This window comes from Athene cunicularia (genome assembly GCF_003259725.1).
Source record: "Athene cunicularia isolate RWA chromosome 8 unlocalized genomic scaffold, athCun1 chr8_part1, whole genome shotgun sequence".
NCBI lineage: Eukaryota > Metazoa > Chordata > Aves > Strigiformes > Strigidae > Athene > Athene cunicularia.
The window spans coordinates 11,978,434-12,002,984 of record NW_020799109.1 but is presented as its reverse complement, the minus strand read 5'-3'; the positions used below and the strand labels follow the sequence as shown (position 1 = coordinate 12,002,984).

The 24,551-nt window shown below is 40.6% G+C and overlaps 1 protein-coding gene across 1 annotated transcript; it reads left to right on the top strand.

The window, feature by feature from the left end:
• Positions 1-462: 462 nt before the first annotated feature.
• Positions 463-24,319, top strand: KDM4A (lysine demethylase 4A). The gene is made up of 19 exons (XM_026854146.1): positions 463-574; positions 1,412-1,605; positions 3,042-3,091; positions 3,624-3,727; positions 4,767-4,904; positions 5,828-6,078; positions 6,830-7,020; positions 8,266-8,627; positions 10,247-10,367; positions 10,962-11,140; positions 13,967-14,171; positions 14,456-14,532; positions 15,275-15,330; positions 16,160-16,268; positions 17,223-17,411; positions 18,110-18,280; positions 18,771-18,890; positions 19,524-19,616; positions 20,708-24,319. The coding sequence occupies exons 2-19, from the start codon at positions 1,520-1,522 to the stop codon at positions 20,846-20,848; spliced, it is 2,643 nt and encodes an 880-aa protein (XP_026709947.1). The 5' UTR covers positions 463-574; positions 1,412-1,519; the 3' UTR covers positions 20,849-24,319.
• Positions 24,320-24,551: the final 232 nt, after the last annotated feature.

Genomic DNA, 24,551 nt, shown 5'->3' with positions numbered 1-24,551 from the left:
ATATATATATATATATATATATATATATATATATATATATATATATATATATACGTAAACACATCAAATAGGTGTTAGAATGTAAAATTGATCCCCCAGTGCTGCATAAAGAGGTCAGTATATAGTTAGCAGGGAATGGACATCAAGAGCAGATATTTTGTTGGTAAACTGAGCACACTTGACCAGCATTTCTGGTTCTGACTACATCCATCCTTGCTAAGTAGCAGCAACTAGAAAGTGAAATGGGAGAAGTAGTTTTCTTCCTGATCCTTTGTTCCCAAGTCTCACGGTAACAGAGCTGCGGCTGTTGTCATTGCTGTTCTCGGAGGTGGGGGTCTCGCTGTTAACGTGCATTAGGTATTTTTATTGTAGCTTTAGTTCTTTCAGTGGTGGAAAACATTGGTTTAAACTCATAAAGTATCAAACTGCAAAGTCTTTAGTGTCTGTTGTTTTTTTCAGGTACTGCACACCTCGCTACACGGACTTTGAAGACCTTGAACGAAAATACTGGAAGAACCTCACGTTCAATGCTCCTATCTATGGTGCTGATGTTAACGGCACACTTTATGACAAGGTGAGGAGACTTTTTTGGTTTTCAGGTAACAGTTATCACTGTATATTGCATTCCATAAATATTAATATAGTATTTGACTCTTCACTTCCAGAAAGAGTTAATGGTAGTCTTAGCAGAGCTCCAGCTTCTGGAGTAGGCAGGAACATAATAAACTGTGCGTTTATAACATACTCTCCAGATAGTTAAAGAAGGCAAATAGAGGTCACGTTCCAAGGGACCTCTGTTAGTGCCTCAGTGTAGTACAGTTTAACTCAAGAAAGCAAAAACAACTGCTGCATAAGTGTTGCTTTTATACCACTTTGCCCTGAAAGGTGTATGAGAGTTGTAAGTGTTGATCAGTTAACACACACTGCTTTGATATCCATTAATGTGTGTATTTTTGTGGGACAGCTCTGTAGCCATTATGTTTTAGGATGATAAACATTAGAAAAGGGTATGTGTTCTACTTGCTAGTCTCCTACATTATGATTTACTCTTTTCAAAGATGTTTGGAATGAAAAGTTTCTGCTCAAGAGGGTTCAGACATCAGCTCAAGCTTGCAGTTGTTCTCTTCTCTGTAAAGTCTGTAGCTTCGTGATTATTTCTCCTTATTAATCATTATGTTGGCTGATGACTAGCCACCTTTATGGAGGAAAAAAAGTTAACAATTGGTACATAAGCTAACACCATGCAAAACTTTTGTTTTGGGCGCACTAGCTAGCGGTTTGAGCTATGCCAGTAGATGATTTGTCTTGATGTGGTGTTTCACAAGTGTGTGATAGCTTTTGCATCTGCCATCTTAGTTGTGTGGTTCTGTACTTCATAATGCTTGTTTAACATGATGCTTGTGTTTTGCAGGATGTAGATGCATGGAATATTGGCAGATTGAAGACAATCCTGGATATTGTGGAGAATGAAAGCGGCATAACCATTGAAGGAGTGAATACTCCTTACCTGTATTTTGGCATGTGGAAAACATCCTTTGCTTGGCATACCGAGGACATGGATCTCTACAGTATTAATTACTTGCATTTTGGGGAACCCAAGTCATGGTAAGATTTTCTAGGGAAGCTTCTAGATGTAGAGAAACAATACCACAAAATATTGGAGTCAAAGTTGTGAAGTTATGAGAGTTGTCTAAAGGAATTGCCATTCCTCTAATATTGCACTGCAGTTGTATCTGATGACAAGATCACTAGAAATCTGTAAGGAACTGCAAAGCAGTGTGTGTCCTCAGTAACATTTGTATGTTATGTTACCTTCTAGAAAGTCCATTTACTGTCCTGATGTAAAGAGTTCTTCAGAATTAAAATACAGGGTGGATGTTCTCTGCTGCAATAGGGCCAGAACTTGGAAAACTTGGTTATGATTTCCTGAGGCTCTAAACCATATAGAAGTAATATGCCTGTTGTCACGCAGGCACTAGGGGAACCGGCAATTTTTAACAGACTTTGAAATGTAGCTATTTGTCATATATTTAAAAGGAGGCTAGTGGATCCTGCTGAGTGGTTCGTCCAGTGTCTGAGCTTTCACGATTGTTTTTAGGGGAGGCTCCCAAATTTTTCTGTAGCATGGGTTGCATCTTAAGAGTGAATCATTCCCTTCTGTTCACAAATAAATTTCTCAAGCAACTTCAACAATTGTTTCCATGGCACTTTTGTTGGAAACTATAATTTTTGGCCGCCTTTTAATACAACTTTGAAGTAAAAAATAATAGCTAGTGCCATGTGACCAGTGAACAACCCCATGTGGTGGCAATAGCATAGGAACATGAAACAGAATAGTTCAGTCAGATAAACCTTTTGGCCATTGCTTCTCTTACAGCAGTATGTGGAAGAAATTAATTTTACCGATAGCTTGGTCTGATTTATTTAACAAGGAACACCATCAAGAATATAGCAGTCTATTCCAGAGCAAAATCAAGTTAAGCAGGTGGTTTTATTTACTGTAGTCAAACCAAGAAGTTTTGTGGCTCCCACAAAAAGGTGCATACAGAGAAAGAGATGTAGCCCTAAAGAGCACAGTGCAAGTTGTGTACGTGTTAAGGATGTGGCATTGTGTCTGACTTTGTTCCATCTTGGTCTGAGCAGCTGAAAGGTGATTCCATTTTCTCTCTTGGTCTATGTTCCTCCTTGCACTGAGCATACTAGTGATTCCACAGCCATGAACTGAGACTGGTCAGGAAGTGCTTTTCCTTCTCACAATTCGTGTTTTGCTGTGCAAATCTGCTAGCTAAATACATCAGACTTTTTACTTCCTTGACTGCTTAAGCAAAAGTCAGTGGACCAGATGGTCAGCTTTTGGCTCTTGATTTTTCTTGGGATAGAGAGGTAAAAGTCCTTGGTGTAGGGATGGAGGATTGATTTTTTTTTTTATTTTTTTTTTTTTTAAAGTAATTCATGCCTCAATGCCTGTTAATGATTTCCAGTCAAACTCTCAGATATTGTCATGTCACTTGAACTTAACAGACTTGTTCTTATGACTGCAGGTACTCCATCCCTCCAGAGCATGGGAAGCGTCTGGAGAGACTTGCAAAAGGTAATCGGGTGATTCATGTCCTGCCTTTTGCAGAAGATGGGATGAACAGCTTCAAGGGGTTTGAGCTCTTTTAGAGTACGACATGCCTGGAATGTTTGTAAGAGCACAGACTGGCACGACTGAACTGATAATTTGCCTTTTAGTGTGTAGATGATATAATTTCTGAGTATTTGCTTATAGTATAGACACAAGAGAGATGTCACAGTACAAATAATGCAATTGTGGTCTGTCTAACCTTTAGTGAAAATTCTTAACTATTGATTATTAGAACTGGAAGGTTATAGCCAAGGGAAGATCATTCTGTGTGCAGTCTTTTTTATGCTCTTTCAAACTCACGTCTGTTAAAGATAAATCTCCAGGAGTTGTCCTTTTTTTTCAGAATGCAAGCTAGCACACTTCATATAAGGTGGTCTGTACTTGTAGGCGTAGGGGAAAAATACTGTTTAGACAAAACTTTTCCTAAAAATTACTGAAAAATTAGCTTAGTTCACAGCAGAATGGTAAAGTTTCTCCTCACCTTTATTTTAAACAGGTTTCTTTCCAGGAAGTGCTCAAAGCTGTGAAGCATTTCTCCGTCACAAGATGACACTCATCTCTCCATCAATTCTGAAGAAATACGGCATCCCATTTGATAAGGTACAGAAGAATAATCACAGTTACACCAGCTCAGTCAAGAGGTTCATGCAGCCCTGTCTCATCTCTAACAGCAGCCAAGAGCAGATGCTTAGAGAAATAGGAACAGGGAAGGTATAAGCCAATCCTTTCCCACTGTGTTTCCATTTATCTGGCAGTTGGGGCCTGAAAGAACTTGAGACTGAAAAACCTATCAAGGAACTATTAAAAACAAAGGCTCTGTTTTCTGTGATTTTTTTAATTTACAGCTATGTACCCCATCCTGTGTTAGATTAACTTTACTGCTTAGCTGTGTATTCAATGAAGAGAGATTGTGCTTTTTTTGTTTCAGATATGTTGGCTGATAATTTCTTTTGTTGTGATCTGCGTGCTCAGTAGAAAATATGGCTTATTGCCTATTATTTTTTTATTACATTAATAACTATAGACTTCCTTACTTTCTCAGGTGATAACCTGCCACCCCTCTTCCCTACACACACATACTGAAGAACTAGTCTTTGAGTCCTTATTCAGAAGTACTGTAACATCTGTGTGGGCAGCTCGAGGGTTTTGTTGTCATGAACCTTTGTTAGACAGTGGGGAGTGTTGAAGAGCAGCAGTGGAAGGCTGATAGAGTTGTACTTGAATATAAAAAGCAAAAGAAAACAATAAATTTCCAAGCTGTATGTGGTTAGAAATTTTACTTGGCCTTGGATACTGTTCAGCCAAACTTGTAGCTGATAAGTACCTATATGACCTTTAAATAGCTGGTCACAGACTATTTTGTATGTATAACCACTTCTGTGCTGTTTTGACCAGTTGTGTTGTGTTTTAGTAAAAGACTGTTGTGTTGCTTTCCAGTAAACAGATATTTAACATAAACAGGAGAATAGTGGAGCTAAGTATCAAGTCTGTCCACTGCAGCACGGAACTGCAACCACCATCTGTGGGTGGGGGTTTCAGATACCCTGCATGAGGTGGACAGGAGCTCTTTTTATTCAGACCCAGCAAGTAGACTCTTAAGTTGTGATTAACATAACAATACAGTGTCTCAATTTTCTAGGTGACACAGGAGGCTGGAGAGTTCATGATAACCTTTCCTTATAGCTATCATGCTGGCTTTAATCATGGCTTTAACTGTGCTGAATCTACCAACTTTGCCACTCTTCGGTGGATCGAGTACGGGAAGCAGTCTGTACTGGTCAGTGGTCTGTTGTCATCCTATTGCATACAAATAACCTAATGCTCTGCTGCTCATTAAGCCCCCAGTGTTTGTTCTAAGGGAGTGAATTCGGTGCTTTGTCCACTTAAGATGTGATGTTTGCTCTCTGATATGGTTACAATGTCCAGCCAGACTCCTGTTTCATGTCCTTTTTTTTTTTTTTCAACTGTGGATAATATACAACATGTTTTTTTGCTTTCTGTAGATCAAGTGAGGCTTCAAATTAAAACAGGGGACTGGTTGTCTTTCCAATGATGAAAGGGTGTGCTTGGTGGTCAGGACTCACCAGTATTTTGTCTTATATTTGTAACTATTATATATTGACTGTTTAGCCTGGAAGTAAGACTTTGGCAACTTACTTTTTTGGATAAGGGATTTATCTTCACTGAACCTTTAGACTGGATAGTGTTATATCCCTTTAGAGGTGCCTTACAAACATGGGTTATGTTTTCAGAAGATACACTGAAGTGCATGCTCTGAAGCACTGGTTGTAACCATGCCCAGATGAGGGGAACCTCCACTGCTCTGGGTAGGCGTGGAGTTTGTATGGCTCAGACTTCGTCATTATAGTCTGGTTTTGATGGCTGTTCTTGTATGAGCTCATCTTAGAACAGTCAGCTTCTACCAGCAACTCTAAATAGGCTGGTGAGCTTCTTTCTTAGTTACTGTGATAACATCTGGTTTTCTGTTTTGTTGTTTTTGCTGGCTTTTCTTCCCAGTTTTTTGTAACTGAATATATGCCCTTTTGATTTTCTGGGAAAGAGTTTTGAAAGTTCTGAGGTTCAATTATATGTAACTGTGGGATTTTTCTTCAGTTAAGCTCCTGGAAGCAAAGTGATGCAGGAATGCAGAGTAGAATTGTTGAGCATGTGGCCTTACTTGACTATTTTCTGTGACTTCAGTGCTCATGTCGGAAGGACATGGTGAAGATCTCCATGGATGTGTTTGTGAGGAAGTACCAGCCAGATCGTTACAAGCTTTGGAAAGCCGGGAAGGATGTGACTGTCATTGACCATGCTCTTCCAACCCCAGAGGCGGCAGAGTTCCTTAAAGGGGATCTCATGCAAAAAGTCAAGAATGGGAAACAGTGTGCTGAGGAAATGGAAACAGGAGAGATGTGTAAAGAGGAAGTGGATGGGGACGAGACAAAAAGGTAGTGCTGTGTTTCTCTATTGGATTATTAGAAATTGGACTCAGCTGGAATTGAATGTTTGCCATTCTGGTAGACTGACACCAGTCAATTGCAATAGTCTGCTTTCTTTGGAATAGGGTTTACTCCTTTTTTTTTTTTTTTTTTTTTTAAACTATTTGAGTCCATGCTGACGATGGTCTCTGGTAGGCAGGAAGTGCACCAGCTTGGAAGGTAGTTCTTTGTCTTGGGACAGACATACAAAGCCTGTATTGGAAGTGTGCACCATACACTGGGAGCCCAGAAGAAAAAGGGGGTGTGTTGGGATCACAGGACAGTACTTGCTAGCAAATTCTGGTACTAGCAGTACCTCAGGCTACGGCATCAGTCTGCCGTTCCTGGTGGCTGAAGGTGGACAGGCTAATCCTCTTGCATTTTGCCGTTAAATCTTTTTGAGCCAGTGTTGGTCTGTCTCTGGTTCTGGGTTTTTTATTGTTGTTGTTTTGGGTTTTGTTTGAAGTTTTTTTGTTTAAGGTAAAGAATGTCTGGCTACAACACAGCTGCCTAATACATGATTAACAGGTGCTAAGGAGTCATCCCTAAGGATTACTGACTCTGCTTCTGTAAAGGCAAAGAAAACACTTCAGAAAAATTTGGAAACTTTGGCTTGCTAGATGCTGTCTTACAAAACAGTGATCCAACCCAGACTATTTTGTGCATCCAGATAGGAATTCAACATGCTTGATAACCTGACATACAAATTTGTCTTCCACAGCATCCCCAAGCATCGCATAGGCACAAAAAGGCACAGGGTTTGCCTGGAAGTGCCTCAGGAGGTGAGTGAGAGCGAGGCCTTTCCCAAGGAGGAGCTGAGCTCCACACAGTATGAAGCGGACATGGCAGAGCCCAGTGAGAGACCTACGCAGGAACTTGTGCAACAAGGTGAACAAAGGCTCAAGCTTCCAGGTAACTGTGTGTCAAGATTTATCCTGGTACAAGGGGACAGGGTAGTATTCTTCAGGGAGAGAAGCTGCTAGAGCTGAATCTGGGGCACTGTTTCGTATGATGCTAGTTGGTAGGATGTTGTCATGTCCAAAAAAGCAGACACTAGTTTTTCAGAGCCATGACAACCACTTCAGAAATTTTCTGTCATGAGACTTGAGGTAGTACCGTTTGATTTTTCAAGGCCAAAGAGTGTATCTGAAACAATTTTAGGTTGTGCCCTTTAAACTTGTCTGATGCTTCTGCCCCTCGTTTAAGTAAATGAAGTGACGACAGTGTGAATTGTTGGCTTTTGTGGCCTATCTGTGGAGGACTCCCCAGTGGGAATTATATTGAAAAAAGCTGGGGGAGAGCAAAGGTGTAGGCAGCCATCCAGTAGCTGCTTCAGTGACTGACTGGCCAGGTAGGTCATGGGGATGTTGCTTTTCAGCTAAAATAAAGGGAGAAGGAGAATTGATTGAGACTCGTTTAAGAAATTGGTGTTCTAGCTTTTGCTTTCTCTCTTTATTTTTGCCTGCCTGCATACAGAAATGTATTGGGTGCCTCAGTAGCCTAAGGTCCTCTGTATCCCTGTTGTGTAATGTGACCTGTTCATAGAAATTGCTTAGTAAAATCTATGCAGACTTCCTGGTATTGTGGGGCTTGTATGCTGTATAGATGTTTTGTTTTAGTTTTGTAACAAGTAGGCTGGAGGAAAATTAATGTGGCTTGTAATGGGTCAGTTATCCTTGCTCTTAAGGGAGGAGCAAGGGGCCTGTGGAACAATACAAGAACAGGGCAAACATATATGATGCCTCCCTCTAGTATTGTGTTTTCCAACCCATTGCAGTTTGTATTTAGTAATCCTCTATTGGTTTGTGGGTTTTCTGTCTTTTTTTTTTTTTTTATATTAGGTCTCCTATGAACCCTGTAACCTTTTAACCCACAGCATCATGTGGCCAGGAGATGGGCTGTTTAGCTACACTCTATAAAGGATCATCTCTGTTTATTTTGAACTCTGCTGGTTTTGTTATATATATGAGTAAAGACCTCTCTCTAAGCCACCCATGATGTTATAGGTGTTTGAATTAATGATCTACTCTTTAAATGACAGTGTTGCTTTTTTGCATGTAGTAGTTTGCTTTCTTGTTTGGCTTTGTGCAAATGGTTGCACAAATGTTCTCTCTGCTGCCCAGACTTTAGAAAAAGTCAGCGTATCCTTTCTTCTAGATCGTGTGGACTCAGCCAAATTTGAAGAACTGAAAACAGTGAAGCTTGAGGAGGAGGAGGAAGAAGAACAAGAAGCAGCTGCATTGGATCTCTCCATTTCACATGCTTCAAATTCCACTTCAGTGTTGCCAACTTCAAAGCAGAGTGCAACGTCCAGTGTTCAGTCCAGTTCGCCTGCGTATTCTGGTTCTTCAGACTCTGAATCGACTGATCTGTTGGCAAAACGAACTCTTCCTGGGCCAGCTGGGGTGCTTACGGTCCATAGCTACGCTAAAGGGGATGCCAGTGGATCTGACAATGAACAGACGTCAGGAAAGAAAGCCAGTGACACAGCCAGTGTGAATGAGCAAGAACTGGCAGAGGTATGAATGGCAAGAGTACTGAAAGCTTAAGGGCTGTGTTACGTTCTCGTGGATTTGCTATGACAAAACTTCTGTCTGTGCAGATTACATTTTCTTTCCATTGGTGTTTGCATAGCAGGTTGCTTAGTTGTTAATGTGGTTTTTAATACCTACAGCTTTTGCTAAACAAACAAGAATTAAGATGAAAGTCTTTTACCTCTTCTAGAAAACAAGGAAATCCCTTGTTTTGAGAACTTCTCTAAATTATCTAAGTGATTTAAGAGAAAGGGTAGCTTGGTGTTTTTGACATGAGAGTGTTACAGGCTCTTTCAGGTCCTTTAATAGACACCTAAAATTAATCTAGTTCAATCCAGCCTTTATTACAAACACATTAATACATTTGAGGGGGGGGGTGTTAAATACAAAATCGCATACATGTGTACATCTGTGTGTCCTTTTTAAAAGAAGAAATGACAGAACAAAAATTACTGATTGGGAGAATAAATCTGAGTGTTTAAGAACTGCCAATGAATGGTTATTAGACAATCCAAGAGAAGTCTGTAATAGCTCAAATCTTTCCTGCTGGTGTCTTTTCAAATTATTTTGCTTCCCTCCTTAAACCTGTGTTTAGAGAGTGGGAGGCTGATAATGATTATCATTTTACAGGGAAAAGGTGAAATTTTGAATGAGTGTAGATTGTTTTTCCCCATATGGTGTATTTTGAAACAAATTTTCCATCATATGGTAACTGGGAATGCTAATTTCCATTTGAATAAAAGCATTTCTGTTTCTTAGAATTCTTGTATCCAACTCTGTGTAGGAGATCAGAGATAATGATTATGCTCTTTCGTGGCTTCTTTTATGAAGAGATTTAAAAAGATGTAAGATGCATTTAATCTAAGATTTGCTTCTGCTCTTAAAGGAATAACAGACTAAAAAAAGGGGGGGGTGGTGTTGTTCTTATCTACTGAGAGACTTCCTGGGCTGTTAAAATCATTGCCTTTATTGTCTTGCTTGTCAGGTTAGTAGTAATTTTGTCAGCATGTCACTTACTTTTACATAAGGCTAAGGGAACATGAAGTAACTATTGTAGTCTCCTTCTAGTCTGTCTGGAAAGACATCAGTGCAAGTAATAAGTAAACAGAGTGAAAGTTTTCTTCGTTTAAAACAAGCTTGTTAGTTCAAGAAAGAACTCCATAATTTTTATTTTATTTTTTATTTTTAAATTTGGAATTTTTAAGTTGATGCACAAACTGAGGATTTCTTCAGAGTGGGTGAGACTTTTTATCATGGCTCTTCCAAGCTGAACCATTCAACTCCCCTTTCTTTGTTTCTGTCTTTTACACAATACTTATACAGACTTGCATGAAAAGCTGCACTGGGACCTGTGAAAAGTCTATATTCTAATGGCTCAACAGAGCTAGTACAGCAAGCAGTTCTTGTAGCTTGCTTGCAGCTAGTACTGCAAGCAGTTCTTTCAGAAACAGCTAGTTTAGAGCTGAAGTTAGTTTGTTAGAAATAAAATCATGGAAGCATATGTGCATTTTGTGGAGGTTTTTTTAAGTTCAGGATAAATTCCTTTAAAAATAATGTAAAAGGACACACGCTAATTGACTGCTGAATTGTTTCTCCTTGTCCAGGTAGCAAAGGAGTACATAAGATCAATGAAGGAGAGTAAGAAGTCCAAGGGTCGTCGCCAACCATTGAGCAAGCTCCCACGCCATCACCCACTTTTGGTTAAAGACTGCATTAGTGATGATGGTAAGTAAGCCTTGTGCTCTTTGGGAAAGTGTAGAGAGGGTCTCAGCTTCTGTGGACAGTGTGGGGTATTTTGTTAAGTAACTGGCAACAAACAGGAGTCAGCATTGCAGATGAGGTTCTTACCTAATTTTTTTTGTCCTTGCATCGTTAAACTTTTCTCCTCAGTGGTGTCGGCTTTCTTTCCTTTTCCATTCTTTGGAAAATCGCAACTCTGAAATTAAAATTAAACCAGTATGAGAGAGTGTTGCATAATTGCATCTGCCTTAGAGCATTCCAGTAATTGATGTAAATACTCCCGTTTTTTTAAAAAAAACAAAACCAACACCAGATTCTTTGGCTGACAGCCTAGTCTTGACATAATTTGGAGCTGGTGCTGTTCTCACCCTGTAAGCCTATCTCGTGTATTCACAATTGTTTGATTAGTAGAATCCTCTTAAAAAGGAGACCAAGTTACTGGCTCCCATCACCCCGATGACCATTTGATTTCTGGGAGTCTTTCATTCATGTCTTAATTCATAACTTCTTGCCTTACTTAGTTTCATTAGCAAGAAGTTAAGGACATATAATAGCTGAGTTAATGATCTATTATTGCAGAGGCATCGGAGCAGCTAACTCCTGAAGAAGAGGCTGAGGAGACAGAAGCATGGGCCAAGCCACTTAGCCAGCTGTGGCAGAATCGGCCACCAAATTTTGAGGCCGAAAAAGAATACAATCGGACCATGGCTCAGCAGTCTCCTTACTGTGCTGTTTGTATGCTCTTCCAGACGTATCAGGTATGTAGACCAAATCTGTTGATGTTATAGAGATAACTAAATAGGTTGCCACTGTGATGCATGGTTAAATGCCATTTTACATATTGCCACTTAACAAAAGGTGTATTAGTGTTGCAGTCTTCCTGAGGAATTGTTTTAGGAGAGCACAACTGAGTGAACCTTACCACAGCTGTGATGGCCTGCCTGTGGGTTCCCAGGGCTTACCCAGCTGTTCAGCAGAAGTTTTTGTGTTCTGTGGCTTTTGCTCAAACCACAGAACGGAACTTGAATGTTGCTGGAGCTGACTATAAAATCCCATTTCTCTTTTTCAGGCTGACACCTTCACTTCTACACTTGTTTAAAAAACACTTGAAATCCACTCATAGTGTGTGGTCTTTGGGGAGCTGGCAAGGAACAAAACCTTTCACTTAAAAGGATTTAGGGTTCTGTTTGTGGATGGCATAGATAGAAAGCTGTCTTTTCTTGGAGTATGTCCATATTGACACGTAAAAATGTGCTTTGACAAAGCACAGCTGTAGAAGTGCATAGCTTAGGATGGGTTACAGAACCCCTTGGTCATGTTGACTAAATGCTTAGGCAGGAGTCCCACACTGAATTTTTTGCTGTGATTAAGCTATGTGATTTTAAGGTAGCTTCAATAGTTGTCTGGTTGTGTGTTGGATCTGCAACTTAGAGATAGTTTGTCCCTTCCCATACACTAAGCACGTTTGATTCATTTGAGATCACTGTAGGATTATGGTGGCACTAGAAGCATGTTCACCACAGTGTTGGAAATAAAGACCTAAAATTTTTTTGAGGGTTTATATTGTGTATATTTCCTAATTCTTATGAAAACCATCAACCATATTTCTGTTTGATCTTGCTATTTCTGTCTGAGAGTGGGTTCTTGTTAGGACTGCTAATTCTACATAGAAGCTGCATGGAGATTTCTCTAGTTCTGGCAATGTATAAAGTTAACAATTTGAGAACAGCTTAAGTTCTGCTAGTTTCTTTTTTGAGTTCTAAATGCTATTAAGTAGAAAACTCTAGCTGCAGGTTTTCAAATGTCTGTCTACACGAGGCAGTGAAGCAGAAACTCTTCCAAGATTTGAGCTGTGGTTAGAGTCTCTGTTCCAACTTCAGAAAGTCTATAGCAAGTCTGGGAACTCACTTCAGTTACCCATTCAAATAAAACATTGGCATAAAATGCCAGACAAATACTCACTTTCCCTTTGTGAAGAAGAAAAGTATCTAGCTGCTTGGAAAAAAAGTTGCATTTTCTTTTAACTTTGTTATAGATTTCCCTCAGTCATTAGTCTTTTGCTTGATGTGTGATGTTCAGTGTAAACCAGTAAGTTTTACAGAATCTGAATAATCAAGATTTGTTGGAAACATGTAAGTTTCCTTCCAACTGTGATCCTTACCTGGACCTTTTTTTTCCTATCTTTTCAAGCACTGTAGGAGGGACAGTGCAGCTTCATTCTGCTACTTTGTTTTCCACTAATAATATTTTTTAAAGATTAGGCAAGCTACTTTTGTGGTGGCCTGTGAGGTACAAAAGATGGTTTGAAATACCTCTTCAGAGAGAAGGATTAATTTCTATTTAGCTGTTAAGAAGGGTAACTTGAATTGAAGAATATTTCTGTAAACTTTGCTGTTTGGTTTGACATTGGTTTAGATGAATAAATTATAAAAGATTAGCATGAAAGTCTCCTGAGCTTTAACTGGGAAACTGCAGTTTTAGTCTGCTTGTTTTCCAGAAACAAATTAGTTTCAAAGCCCATTAGACTTGTTCAGAGCTATGTTAGGAAAAACTAATGGCGATTGCAGTAGGTGTCTATTTATGTGATTGCAGTCCTTCCCTACTGAAATAAGATAAATGTACAAAGTTGGATAGCAGTGTTATGATCCTCTCTGTTAGGGAGTAGGTGGATGCGGCAGAGCTGTTACCCACAGAGCATGGGGTGGGGTTAGTGATTCCATCTCTTCTGTCAGAAGAGATGCAGTTTGTGTATCTTGTTGCTCATCAGAGGGATGCAGTTCAAACCCTATGTTTAGCCCTTTGGGTAGAAAATAGTTTTATTCTGAGGCTGTAGTAGCAGAGGATTTGATATATGTCGTGGTTTAAACCCAGCCGGCAGCCAAACACCATGCAGCTGCTCACTCACCGCTCCTGCTCTGGGGAGTGGGGAAGAACTTGTAGGTTGAGATAAAAACAATTTAATAATTTAAATTTTAAAGAATTTAATAATTATGATAGTAGTAATAGAAAATACAAATGAGTAATGCACAGTGTGATTGCTCAATGCCTGCTGACTGATGCCCAGCCTGTTCCTGGGTAACAATCCCAGAAAAGAGAGAATTCTGAAGCCACTGTCCTGAAAACCCAAGCTTCCCTGTCAACCCTTATCTACATACTGAGCATAACATTAGATGATATGGAATATTCCGTTGGCCAGTTTGGGTCTGTTGTTTTGGTTGTGCTCCCCCTCTGCTTCTTGTATACCTGCACACTAGCAGGACATAAGAAGTTGGAAGGTCCTTGATCTCTTAGCAACAACTAAAAACATCAGTACAATATCAGCATTCTTCTCATATCAAATCCAATACAGAATCCAAAACAGCACTATTCTAGTTACTAAGAAGGAAGGAAAAAAAAAAAACAATTAGCTCTATCCCAGCCAAAACCAGGACAATAAACTAACTATATTTTCCTACTAACTCTTAATCTTTCAGCACCCTAGTTCTTTCTTTAAACTGAGTGTTATGTATGAAATAATGGATGAGTAAAGATAACGTGAGATGGTTTTACTTGTAAAACTTAAATTCCCTGTCCATCCCTTATAGGCGGAGTGTGGAGGCAACAGTCAAAACTCCGGAGTAACTCCAGCTGCTGTGGGTGGGAAGATCCGAACCAAACCCCTGATTCCTGAAATGTGCTTTACTACAACTGGCTGCAGCACTGACCTCAATCTTTCAACCCCCTACTTAGAGGAAGATGGAACCAGCGTACTTATCACCTGCAGGAACTGCCATGTCTGTGTTCATGCGAGTGAGTGCATCTAGACTTAATCCTAAAGACTAGTGTAGTAAGTCTGTACATCATAGCAAGCCTCTACTGGTCTGTTTAATGTACAAATAGACCAAGTTCAGGCCTTATCTGAGTGGTATATACTTGAGTGCTGGCCAATGAAATATGGAGTCAGCTGCATGAATAACTTCAAATATACAACATTGTCCTGAGGCTTATTGGTTTGAATTCATTCTTTACTTCTGGGCCCTAGGTAAAGGAGCCTGAGTTTAAGTAAGCTCTTAAGCAAGATGTGTCTGTTCTAGGTTGTTATGGTGTATCCCCTGACAAGGCCACCGAAGACTGGATGTGCTCCAGGTGTACAGAAAATGCCTTAGAAGAGGTAAAGTTTCTCATAAGATTCTTATAGATGGAGTCTGGTGCATCTAGGAACTGGGCTTCCAAGTTCATTTCCATAGTGGTTTGTTTTTGGTTTTTAATTCTCTTCTGTGAAACAAAGACAATTTAGAGAATGTTTAGGAGCCCATTTCTTGTGTTTTGGTGCCTTCTAAGCTACAGTGATAGAATCCTTTTAACGAGTGCAAAGCTGCTGAGCTCACTTGAGTCATATAGAAGATGTTTTGCATGAGTGTGGAAATAACTCCATTGTTTGTCTTAATTTACACTAGCTACTCTTTCTAAAACAGAAAGTAACTTCTGTTTATAACTAGGGAGGTGTGCACATGTGAAGGAGGCAAGAAGAATGGGATTCCCTCAAAGCTATATAGACTTTAGATCAGCAGAACAGGTCAGCCTTTTGTATTTGCTAGTGTTTGTTCCAGATCCTTTTACACATCCTCAAAGGACATGGTGTATTACAGTTGTAAAAGGAACCTACAACAAACAAGTTGAATAAGTCTTCAGTGGTAGGTCTGCTTTCCTTTCAACAGCATTGGAGTCTCTTTGTTGCCCTAAGGGCAGCAGCTTTTGAGAGCTAAAGGGCTGATCTGTACAAGGTAGTTAGCGCTCTTCTGACAGTGAAACCATTTTCTTCCTCTGGACATGCATTTTGAGGAGGAAGTTCTGAGGCAAGTGTGCTGCTCTGGACTTCACTCTTTCAGCTAATGCTTTCTTCCCTCTGCCAGGACTGCTGTTTGTGTTCATTACGAGGAGGAGCACTGCAGAGAGCCAATGATGACAAGTGAGTGTTCCATATTTTTTAATCTTAAGGGAGAAGCTCAATTCCGAAGTAGCTGAGGGTAAGCTAGTAGTGCCAATGTCTGCATTTGGTGTAACACAGTAACCAACAAAACCTTTCATACTTTGTGTTACTGGGGGGGATACGGTAAAGTGTGGTCATTGTGTTCACATCCAGCAATCATCATCTCTTCAGGTAATGCCTCACTTTCATTCTGTTGACAGCAGCTGTTAATTGCTTTGCATTTTATAGTGCAGAGGTGTAATGTACCACATAAAAATAAGGTTCCTGATGAGATAATATCTTTCAGTACCTTCTCACAGAGGATTTTGATTTCTCCCTGTAATGTGTGGTGGTGATGGAGAAAAAGGACCACTATATTTTTAAGTAGCACAACATACTGAAATTCAGGGTCCCTCTGCAGCAGGTATACTGTATACAACTGCCTGTCCTGTGTCCTTTGGTGTGGTGGATTGTCTGAAATTATTTGACAGCAGTAGTACAGACTTGTAGCATTATGAAGTAAATGAAACTTAGCCTCCAGAAACTTTGGGGACGTCATACAGAGCCTCAACTTATCAGGCAGGCCTCTATAATGCAGATATGCAGCCAACACAAGCCACACTAAATTGCTCTCCTGTTAAGCCTGTTAGTAGTAGATTGGAAATATGAAGAAGTGTTGGGTTTGCCCCACGTGGCTTATTACTGGTAGTAGGCTATTTATTGTGGTTTATATTGCAAGCTTCAACAGAACTGTATCTACTTTAAACTCCAAAGTGTCCTCTGTTGGCCTAATACATATTAATTTCTTTCCCCTCTTCTATCCTGGCAGGTGGGTTCATGTAATGTGTGCTGTAGCTGTACTGGAGGCAAAATTTGTGAACATTGCGGAGAGGAGTCCTGTAGATGTTGGCAAAATCCCTCTGCAACGTTTCAGACTGGTAAGGATCACCTGTGCTTCACTGGTGGGGTTTGAAAGTGTCTCTCTGGTCCATTCAGAATCGGGGAGACTTTGCTTATACCTTGAATCCCAAATTGTCTCCTCCCCAGACTGAGCAATTTAATCTGCTCTGTTCTTTGTATGGGAAATGGCATTTGTCCCTGGTGCTATTTTTTGAACCTTTCCCTGTTCTAATACATGTTTATTCAGATCAGGAGCCGGGAAGGAGAGCACAGTTTTCAGTATGTGGCAAAAGACATTTTAGACAGTGGTGTAATGGTGATGTTTCTTTTGTTTGTTATTTTTCTAATCCCTAGTATTTAACTTGCTTTACTGACTGCTCTTAAGCACTGAGATGCTTCAGGATATGCAAGGCAGTTGTATAATGGTTGAATGTCTTTAGCAAGAAAGCAACTGTACTTTAACTCTTGTAACAGCCCAGTGTTGAGGGGAAAATGATTTTAACTGCTTTGCATATGCTATTGTATTACAGATAACATTCTTCTACAACAGCCCATCAGGCCTGACCCAAGTGTAATTGGGTCACTGATAGTAATGATAGAATTTCAACTGTTGCTTCTGTGGTCTTTGCCCATTATTCTAATCTTGTTTGTCTTTGTGTAACTTAATCGACAAGTGCTGAAAGGCCCTGTTGACTTTGGAGCATTGTAGGCTGATTTAATACAAGATCTCCCATTGCTAGCATCCTTTGGTCACATGCTTTGTGCGTGTTGAGCTGGTAGATACTTAATGTACAATTTTCATCTGTGGGGTTACTTTTAAATTTATGAATTGCTGCCTTGTCATAAACTAGAACTGGTAGCCTTCTGCTTCTTTTTAGTAAGAAATTAGCAGTGCTGTCACAGAGAGTAAATGACACAGTATCAGACTCCTAGACCAGATAGTGTGAGATAAAAGCTAGTAAACCCAATAACCTTTAGTTTCCTGTCCACAGAAATGCATCTTCTGCAAGAAACGAAGAAAGAGAATTGCAGGTTGCTGTGTACAGTGCTCACATGGTCGGTGTCCCACATCCTTTCATGTCAGCTGCGCCCAAGCAGCAGGAGTCATGATGCAGCCTGACGACTGGCCATTTGTTGTCTTCATTACCTGCTTCAGGCATAAGACTCCATCTCAGGCAGAGGTGAGTAGGTGTGTGGGTCCCAGGGTTTGAACTGCAGTATCTTGGAGGGTCTGAAAGAGTTTTAGATTGTGTGATTCTTTTAAAACTTCCATTAAAGGCTTGGCTCTCTCACAGTGTTCAGTATAATCTAACGGTGTCAGTCTTGGATTCTGATCTCAACCTTGCTGCTACTCTGAGTGATATTAGTCAGGTCCTTTATTGTATTTTGGTTTGCAGCCCAGAAGACCTGAGAGCGTTACATCCCTCCTGTGGCTGTTGTAATGAGGAATAATAATGGGGTTTATGCTGTGATACTTAATATGCGGGAGTTAGTGCTGGGACTCCAGCAGGCTGCATGAGTGGTCATAGATTTCATGTTTTAGTGATTGATTTGTTTATAAAGTTCCCATGTAGCACTTTCAGCCATCAAAACCACAACAGTCTGTTAAAGAATATTTACTGTAAAGCTCTTGCATTGCTTTGAAAAATTAGAGCTTAATTTACAAAGTAAATTAAGGACAGCATCTAACAGATTAAGCTTTAAGCATTTGAAATTCCAGAGGCAGAACTTTTCTAAAAATTCTGCTGATGGTGTCTTGAGTAGAGTTACTCACCTGAACTAAAATATTTTTCTTCCTTGTCTGCCAGCACTTGGAGCTATGGTCCTCAGCACATTCTTTATTGAGTCATTGTGTAAAAAGTGATTTTTGTCTTCTCAGCGAGCAAAGGCTGCACTCCAGGATCTGTCACCTGGACAGATAGTCATCAGCAAGCACAAGAATGGTCGCTTCTATCAATGTGAAGTGGTCAGCCTTGCAAAGGAGACTTTCTACGAGGTCAACTTCGATGATGGCTCCTTCAGTGATAACCTGTATCCAGAGGACATTGTGGTACGTTCTGCAGTGGGAGCCTGGCCCCAGTAGAGGGCACATGATGTGAGTCAGTTCTTGCTGCTGCAGAGCAGACACCGGGGGATTTGGTAATTGTTCCAACCCTAGGTCGAGTTGTGGCTTAGATGTGCTGCAAAATGGCCTTAGGGGTGTTACATGAGACTGACTTAACTGAGGGCACACGGGAACAAGTGTAACAGGGAGTGCAGCTAACCTTTGGCTGCTTAGCAGCAGTAGGTCTGAAGGAAAGCTTGTTGATACTCATGTACCATTCCTGCATGAAGTACTTTGAATTTGGGCCTGCTGTTGGGATTTAAATACAGATGACATAGATGGATGTCTCTCAGCCTAGTTCTCCATCCCTAAAATGGAATAATCATTGGGGTGGTGTGCACTGTGACTGTGATGGACTCCCTAGTGCTGAATCTTCACATAAGGAAGCTGCTTACCCTTCTCTTTGTGTCTCTCACCTTCCTCCTTTATGCTGTAGAGTCGAGACTGCCTTCAGTTAGGCCCACCTGCTGAAGGTGAAGTTGTACAGGTGAGATGGACAGATGGACAAGTTTATGGAGCCAAGTTCGTTGCATCACATGCTATCCAGATGTACCAGGTACAGAATTCTCTGAAAATTCAACATTCATAACAAGTGGATCATATTGATAGGGCTGTTCTCAAAGCCAGCAGAGCTATAGGGGAGTCATGCTTAAACACATCAGGGGAAGTTACTCAGTGTTGTCAGCAGTGCCAGGTGCTGATAACAGTTGCTGGAGTTAAGAGCAAAGTGGTGCTTGTATCTCTACTTATATCTGGCTACCTACTTGAAAGTGTCAGCTTCTGAAAAATTGGTGGTCTGCAGTTCTTCAGCAGACTCTGTTTCTGTAGCTTAAACTACTTAAAACAAGTGTAGTTTTGCTTTTCTGTGTTTAGTGAGAGTGCATCATGCCTTGCACACTTCCAAAGGGATGAATGTTCAGAATGTGTTAAAGTGACCAGACTGTCTTGTCAGGTGGTACAAGAATATCCCAGAACTTGCTGGGCTACTTTTTACTGTCATGAGATTGGTGAAGTTTTGGTTAAAGTCTATTGCAGTGTGCGCACCTGCATATGTATCTTATAAAATTCAAGTGGTAGAAGGTTATCTCATTAGAGGCCTCTGTGTGGAGGAGAAGGCAAGTTCTGGGTAGCTGTGGGAGGGTTCTAACTTCTGAGACTTTTGGCAGAGCAACTTCTGGTTTTCTTCTAGGTGGAATTTGAAGATGGGTCACAGCTGATGGTGAAAAGGGATGATGTGTATACTCTCGAAGAGGAGCTTCCTAAGAGAGTGAAGTCAAGGCTGGTAGGTAACCAGGGTGCAGATTTTTAAGAAGATGACTTTAACTTAATTTGTCCTTGAACAGCAAGCTGAGTCCATGGCAGCAAAAGATTACAATCTGATGCTCTCCTCAATCATTGCAAAGCTTGGTAGTTGATCAGGCTATAAAAGCAAAGTTCTGTCTCATTCTGGAGAGATGTTAATTCTCCTTCTGCAGAGATAGGAGTTTATAGCATAGAGTCACTGTTTGGGACAGCATGTTAATACCCTTTAGTGCCTGTATTTGTAAGTCCTATTGCCTGTTCTCATTGCAAAGAATGGCCAGGTTCCTTCACTTAGCTGTTGTTCTGAAAAGCTCTTAATAGGCTTGCATTGAGAGCTGGCCATTTTCTAAAATTGAAAAATAATTCAGGTGAGGAAAGACCTCTGTGGGTCTCTGCTCCAGTCACCTGTTGCCAGCAGGTGTAACTCAAGTCAGACAGGGTGGGTTGCTCTGGGCTCTTTTCAGTCAAGTTTTTATTATTTCCAAGGACAGAGATCCCACAGCCCTTATGGGTCCCTGTTCTATTGCTTTATGCTTCCTGCTATAAAAAAATGTAATTGTGGACAGCATGCTAAGGTATCTTGCTTTACAGTAATATCATGCATACCCTAATGCAGAATCTGTTGGCAGGCACACAGGATGTTAGAGGTTTAAGAAAGAATATATCATAGCTAAACTCTGTGACCAAGTGTTTAAACATGCCTGCTCCATAAGGCACAAAATAGACTAGACTGCTTGAAAGTTGGAACAGATGAGTGTTTCTTCCTTCAAGAAAGTGACTTAAATTACATCTAAAAAAAAAAAAAAAAAAAAAGAAACAAACTGAAATTAGCTACTCAGTTAAATTTGAAACCTATGATTCTTTAGATCTCTGATTACAGTTCACTTAAACTTATACCCAGACTTTTAAATCCAGTTTCTTAAATATTTTTTTTCTTGTACTTGGTTGATTTTTGAAGAAAGCTGAACATTCCCAAGTGTCCTGACTTGGTTCTTTCTTACATGCAGTAGGAGGATGTGGAGGCAGGGTTTTGATCTATGTTCCAGTGACTAATTCTGTTTTTTCTCTTAGTCAATAGCTTCAGATATGCGCTTCACAGAGATCTTCGCAGAGAAGGAGGTCAGACAAGAGAGGAAGAGACAAAGAGTGATCAATTCACGCTACCGTGAAGACTACATTGAACCTGCATTGTACCGGGCCATCATGGAGTAAGCGCTGCCTGTGGCAGAGGAAGATGATGCCCACTTCCCCCAAGGATTTAAACGCTCCAGTACAACAGGCCATATTTGGATGCTTCAAATCCAGGGTTTTTTGTTTTGTTTTTTAAGGAAGCTAAAAAGCTGATGCTCTGCAGTAGCTGAAAGGCAGCTGTTGGATAGTGAAACAGATCCCATTTGCTGAAGCTGATGCCTGCAGACTCCTGGTCTGAAGTTGGGTCCTTATTGAATAAGCCAGTTTGGGGGTGTTGCTCTCATCTCGTTGAGCAGTCTTGCTTTTTTATTAAGAGACAATTCTGACAGGTGGCAAACTCTGTTGGGAGTTTTAGCCGGGAATCTTGGCAGCTGCAGAGTAGTATGGTTTATTGTTTTAATTGAATAATGTTCCTGATTTTTGGGAGTCTCCCTGGTGACCACACCTGGGCTTGAGCAGGCAGTATTACTGGTGCTTGAAATTGAACCTCTTTTTATATTTATATCCATCTTTTTGTTGCAAGCAGCTTCAGTCTCTTGTTTCTCAGCATCTCCTTTCTGAGGGTTGAGCTGTAGGCTGTTCAGATCCAAGCAGACAGGAGATGCTTGTGTGAACAGATGAAATGTGAAATTGAATCCTATAGGGCAAATTATTTAACCCTCCATTTAATATTTTTGTTCTGATACTTGTTTTGACTTACTTAATCATAAGTGTAACTGTAATAGTATGTGCCTCAGAATCCATGAGATCTGTCGAGCCCTGCACAGTGCAGCCTTCTAACAAGAAAAGGCATTCAGCTCCCAAAGAGTTTCTTTTGAGTTTCTTCCCACCCACTCTAAGGCAATAATGACCAAAGGACAGAGTCCTGATTCTCTCTTCTTGAAAACCAAGCATCACAGTATTGGGGATCACAGGGCAGTGGTATCTGAAGCAGTGCAGTACCTCTTCTGTGGCAGTGCTGTCTGTCATGTGGCCGCAGGCTTGTGCTTACAACAGCTGATAGTGGGTCTGAGACAGATAAAGCATGCACTGAACTGTATGTATTACTGAAAGGCTGTACAATGCTCTCCTGAAGCAGGAGTGCTGCTGGGTTGTTGTGTTGGAGAGAACTTGTTGCCCCAGCAATAGGAAGCTGAGTTAAGCTGGGTAATAGGTGTACCCAGATGTGCCAACTTGCTCCTAGTAACTTAAGCATTAACACACCACAGTAGGAGCTGTGTACATACCTGTTCCTTTCCCATTCTGTAGGAAAGGGATTTTAGGCTATGGAGCAGACTGGCCGCCTTTTTGCATAGAATGATGGGGTCACTTTTCCTGCTGGAGAAAATTAGGGTTATGTGGTCTCCAGCAATAGTTCAAGAGGAGAATTTTTCTAATTCAGACCTAATGCATCCCTGCTTCTATAGGGATGTGGAAATGTGTCTGCAAAGTCTGGATTTATAACTTCTTTTCCTTTTGTTACCTAGGAATGCTAGAAACCAAACTCTTCTGAAACCCCTGGTGCATTTGTGATTAGCAATAAAATATAGTATTGTGTAGTAATACAATTCTTGATCAGAAAAGAAATAAACTACAACTTTTGTAAAGAAAAGCTTACTTATCCCTACATTTTTATAGGGTCACAAGGCTGATATGAGTAGCAAAGATTTGCACAACCACTGTTTTGCATAGAGGTATTCTGTCCCATTTTTGTGGTGGAATACCTTGTTCATCAGTATTGGAAGGCTTAAACAAATTCTGAAAGGAAATAATGGCTTTCCTTTGTGGTTTTTTTTTTTTTTCTTTTTTCTATGTCCAAAACTCCTGGTCTCAGGGTATTAAGTCACTTTCTGATGAATGGGATAGTTGGCTTGATAAAACTAGGATCTGTTAAGACTGGAGTCTAGTAGCTGCAGTTACTCTGGTCTAGGCAATGGGAATGAAACTGCACTTTGACATATTAGCTTGTACGTCAGCCTTTTTGAAGCGATGTGCTGTGAGCAAATGTGGAGAAGAGCTGGCAGGACCTTAACAAACTTGCCTCTCTTCTGTCAGCATATCTTAAGATTTGGTATTAACTTCTCATAGGCTATACACTACCTGTATATTACTGAAAAACATATTCTTCATATCATCTGCCATTCTGCCTCCAGAGAAAAGATGCCTGTGTTCAGGCTTTCTTCCCAAACTGCCATGTAACTTAAATGCACCTTTTAGATGCCACATGCTACCTGTGCTGCAAACACCTGGCTCAACAGCTTCATCTTAAAATGATGACCTAGTACAAAACAGCTGGATTTGTTGGGAATGCTGTTGTTTAACTGCGACAGGTTTTGCCACCCACCTCCAACAGTATTGAGTGACTTTCAAGAGCTCCTATGCCTAGCATTTGTTCTGGAAGAGGGGCTTTGTTATATGTTTTCTGCAGGCTCCAGATCTACTCTTGTCAGTTGGCTGCACTGTGTTGGAAACCGCTGCCATCCTGCACTCTGAAACAAAGGGCCTTCCCAATTTTGCCGCCGGTTCTTGTGCTGCACTGTTCAAATGTGAGCATACTTTACCTACTGCAGTGATTGAACTGCATTTTGGCTTCTCTTCATGAACTTAAAATTGGTGACCCTGGTGTTTGAGGGGTCTATATTATCTGACTTTGCAAAAACAATTGGTTTTATGGCTTGAAGTATTACAGGTAGCAATAAAAGCTCTTTACAGAGCAGCTGTCTCAAAGGTACACATGCTTTCCGTTACCTGTACTTTGATCTTGACTGATAATAATTTTCTCCAGTGGTTTGTTTTTGGAAGGATATTTATCCCTGTTACAGCATCATTCCAGTGAGGGCAAGGTGCTGCCAGAGTATCAGCTAGGCAGGTGCTTCTTGAATGTGTTCAGCAGGAAATCACGCTCAATGTATGCCCCACAGGAGCTCTGATGGCCCTTCCTTGGGTCCATTGCATGTGATGCTGCAGGCAGTAGACCACCTCACTTCACTTTTCATGAAGCTTCCATCTGTGACTGGTTCAGGTTGGACCCATAAATAGCATTTTTAGTATAAATAAATAGTGGCTTGCCTGTAATTCAGGATGAGCTTGGCAAGCCAGTGATAACTTTTTATAAGGTTTCAAAAGGTGACTCTATTCTTTGTAAAGCACCTGATTGCAGTAATGTTTCTGCCTGTGGCTGGACTTCTAGGAGACCTTTTTCTCCATCAGCAGACCCCTCAGATGACCAGAGACAGTACCATCAGTAGTAGGACCCATTCTTCTTGCTCCTTCTCTCTCTTCCCAGTGTTTTGAGCTGGGTTGAATTGATTCTGCACTGTTTGAGGAGCATAGCCACATATCCCAAGGCTTCCAGTGCATCTTTGTTCTTCCATTCTCTAACTGGGCTCCTGTTGTCTGACATGTCTGCAGTTGTGCTTGTTTTTTTTAATGCAAACATGAGATTAAATCAAGACTCTGGTAGCCTGTATGTTGTTTTCAATTTGGTCAAATAATAAATCTAATTTCAAAATGGACAATCTGTAGACTAATTTAAGAACTAAAGCAATGTAACTTGGAAATTCTCATCATGCTTCTAATCTTTCTATAGCATTATTCCTTTCTAATACTCATCTCCTTAGTGTTTATCTGGTGAGTTCTGGGGTGTCTTTCAGAGACACTAAGCAGTTTTGTTATTTAAGTACTCAGTCCAGCATGGCTGTTCAACTAGAATGGGGACAGAGCCAGGGTCATGCTTCAGGTTCCC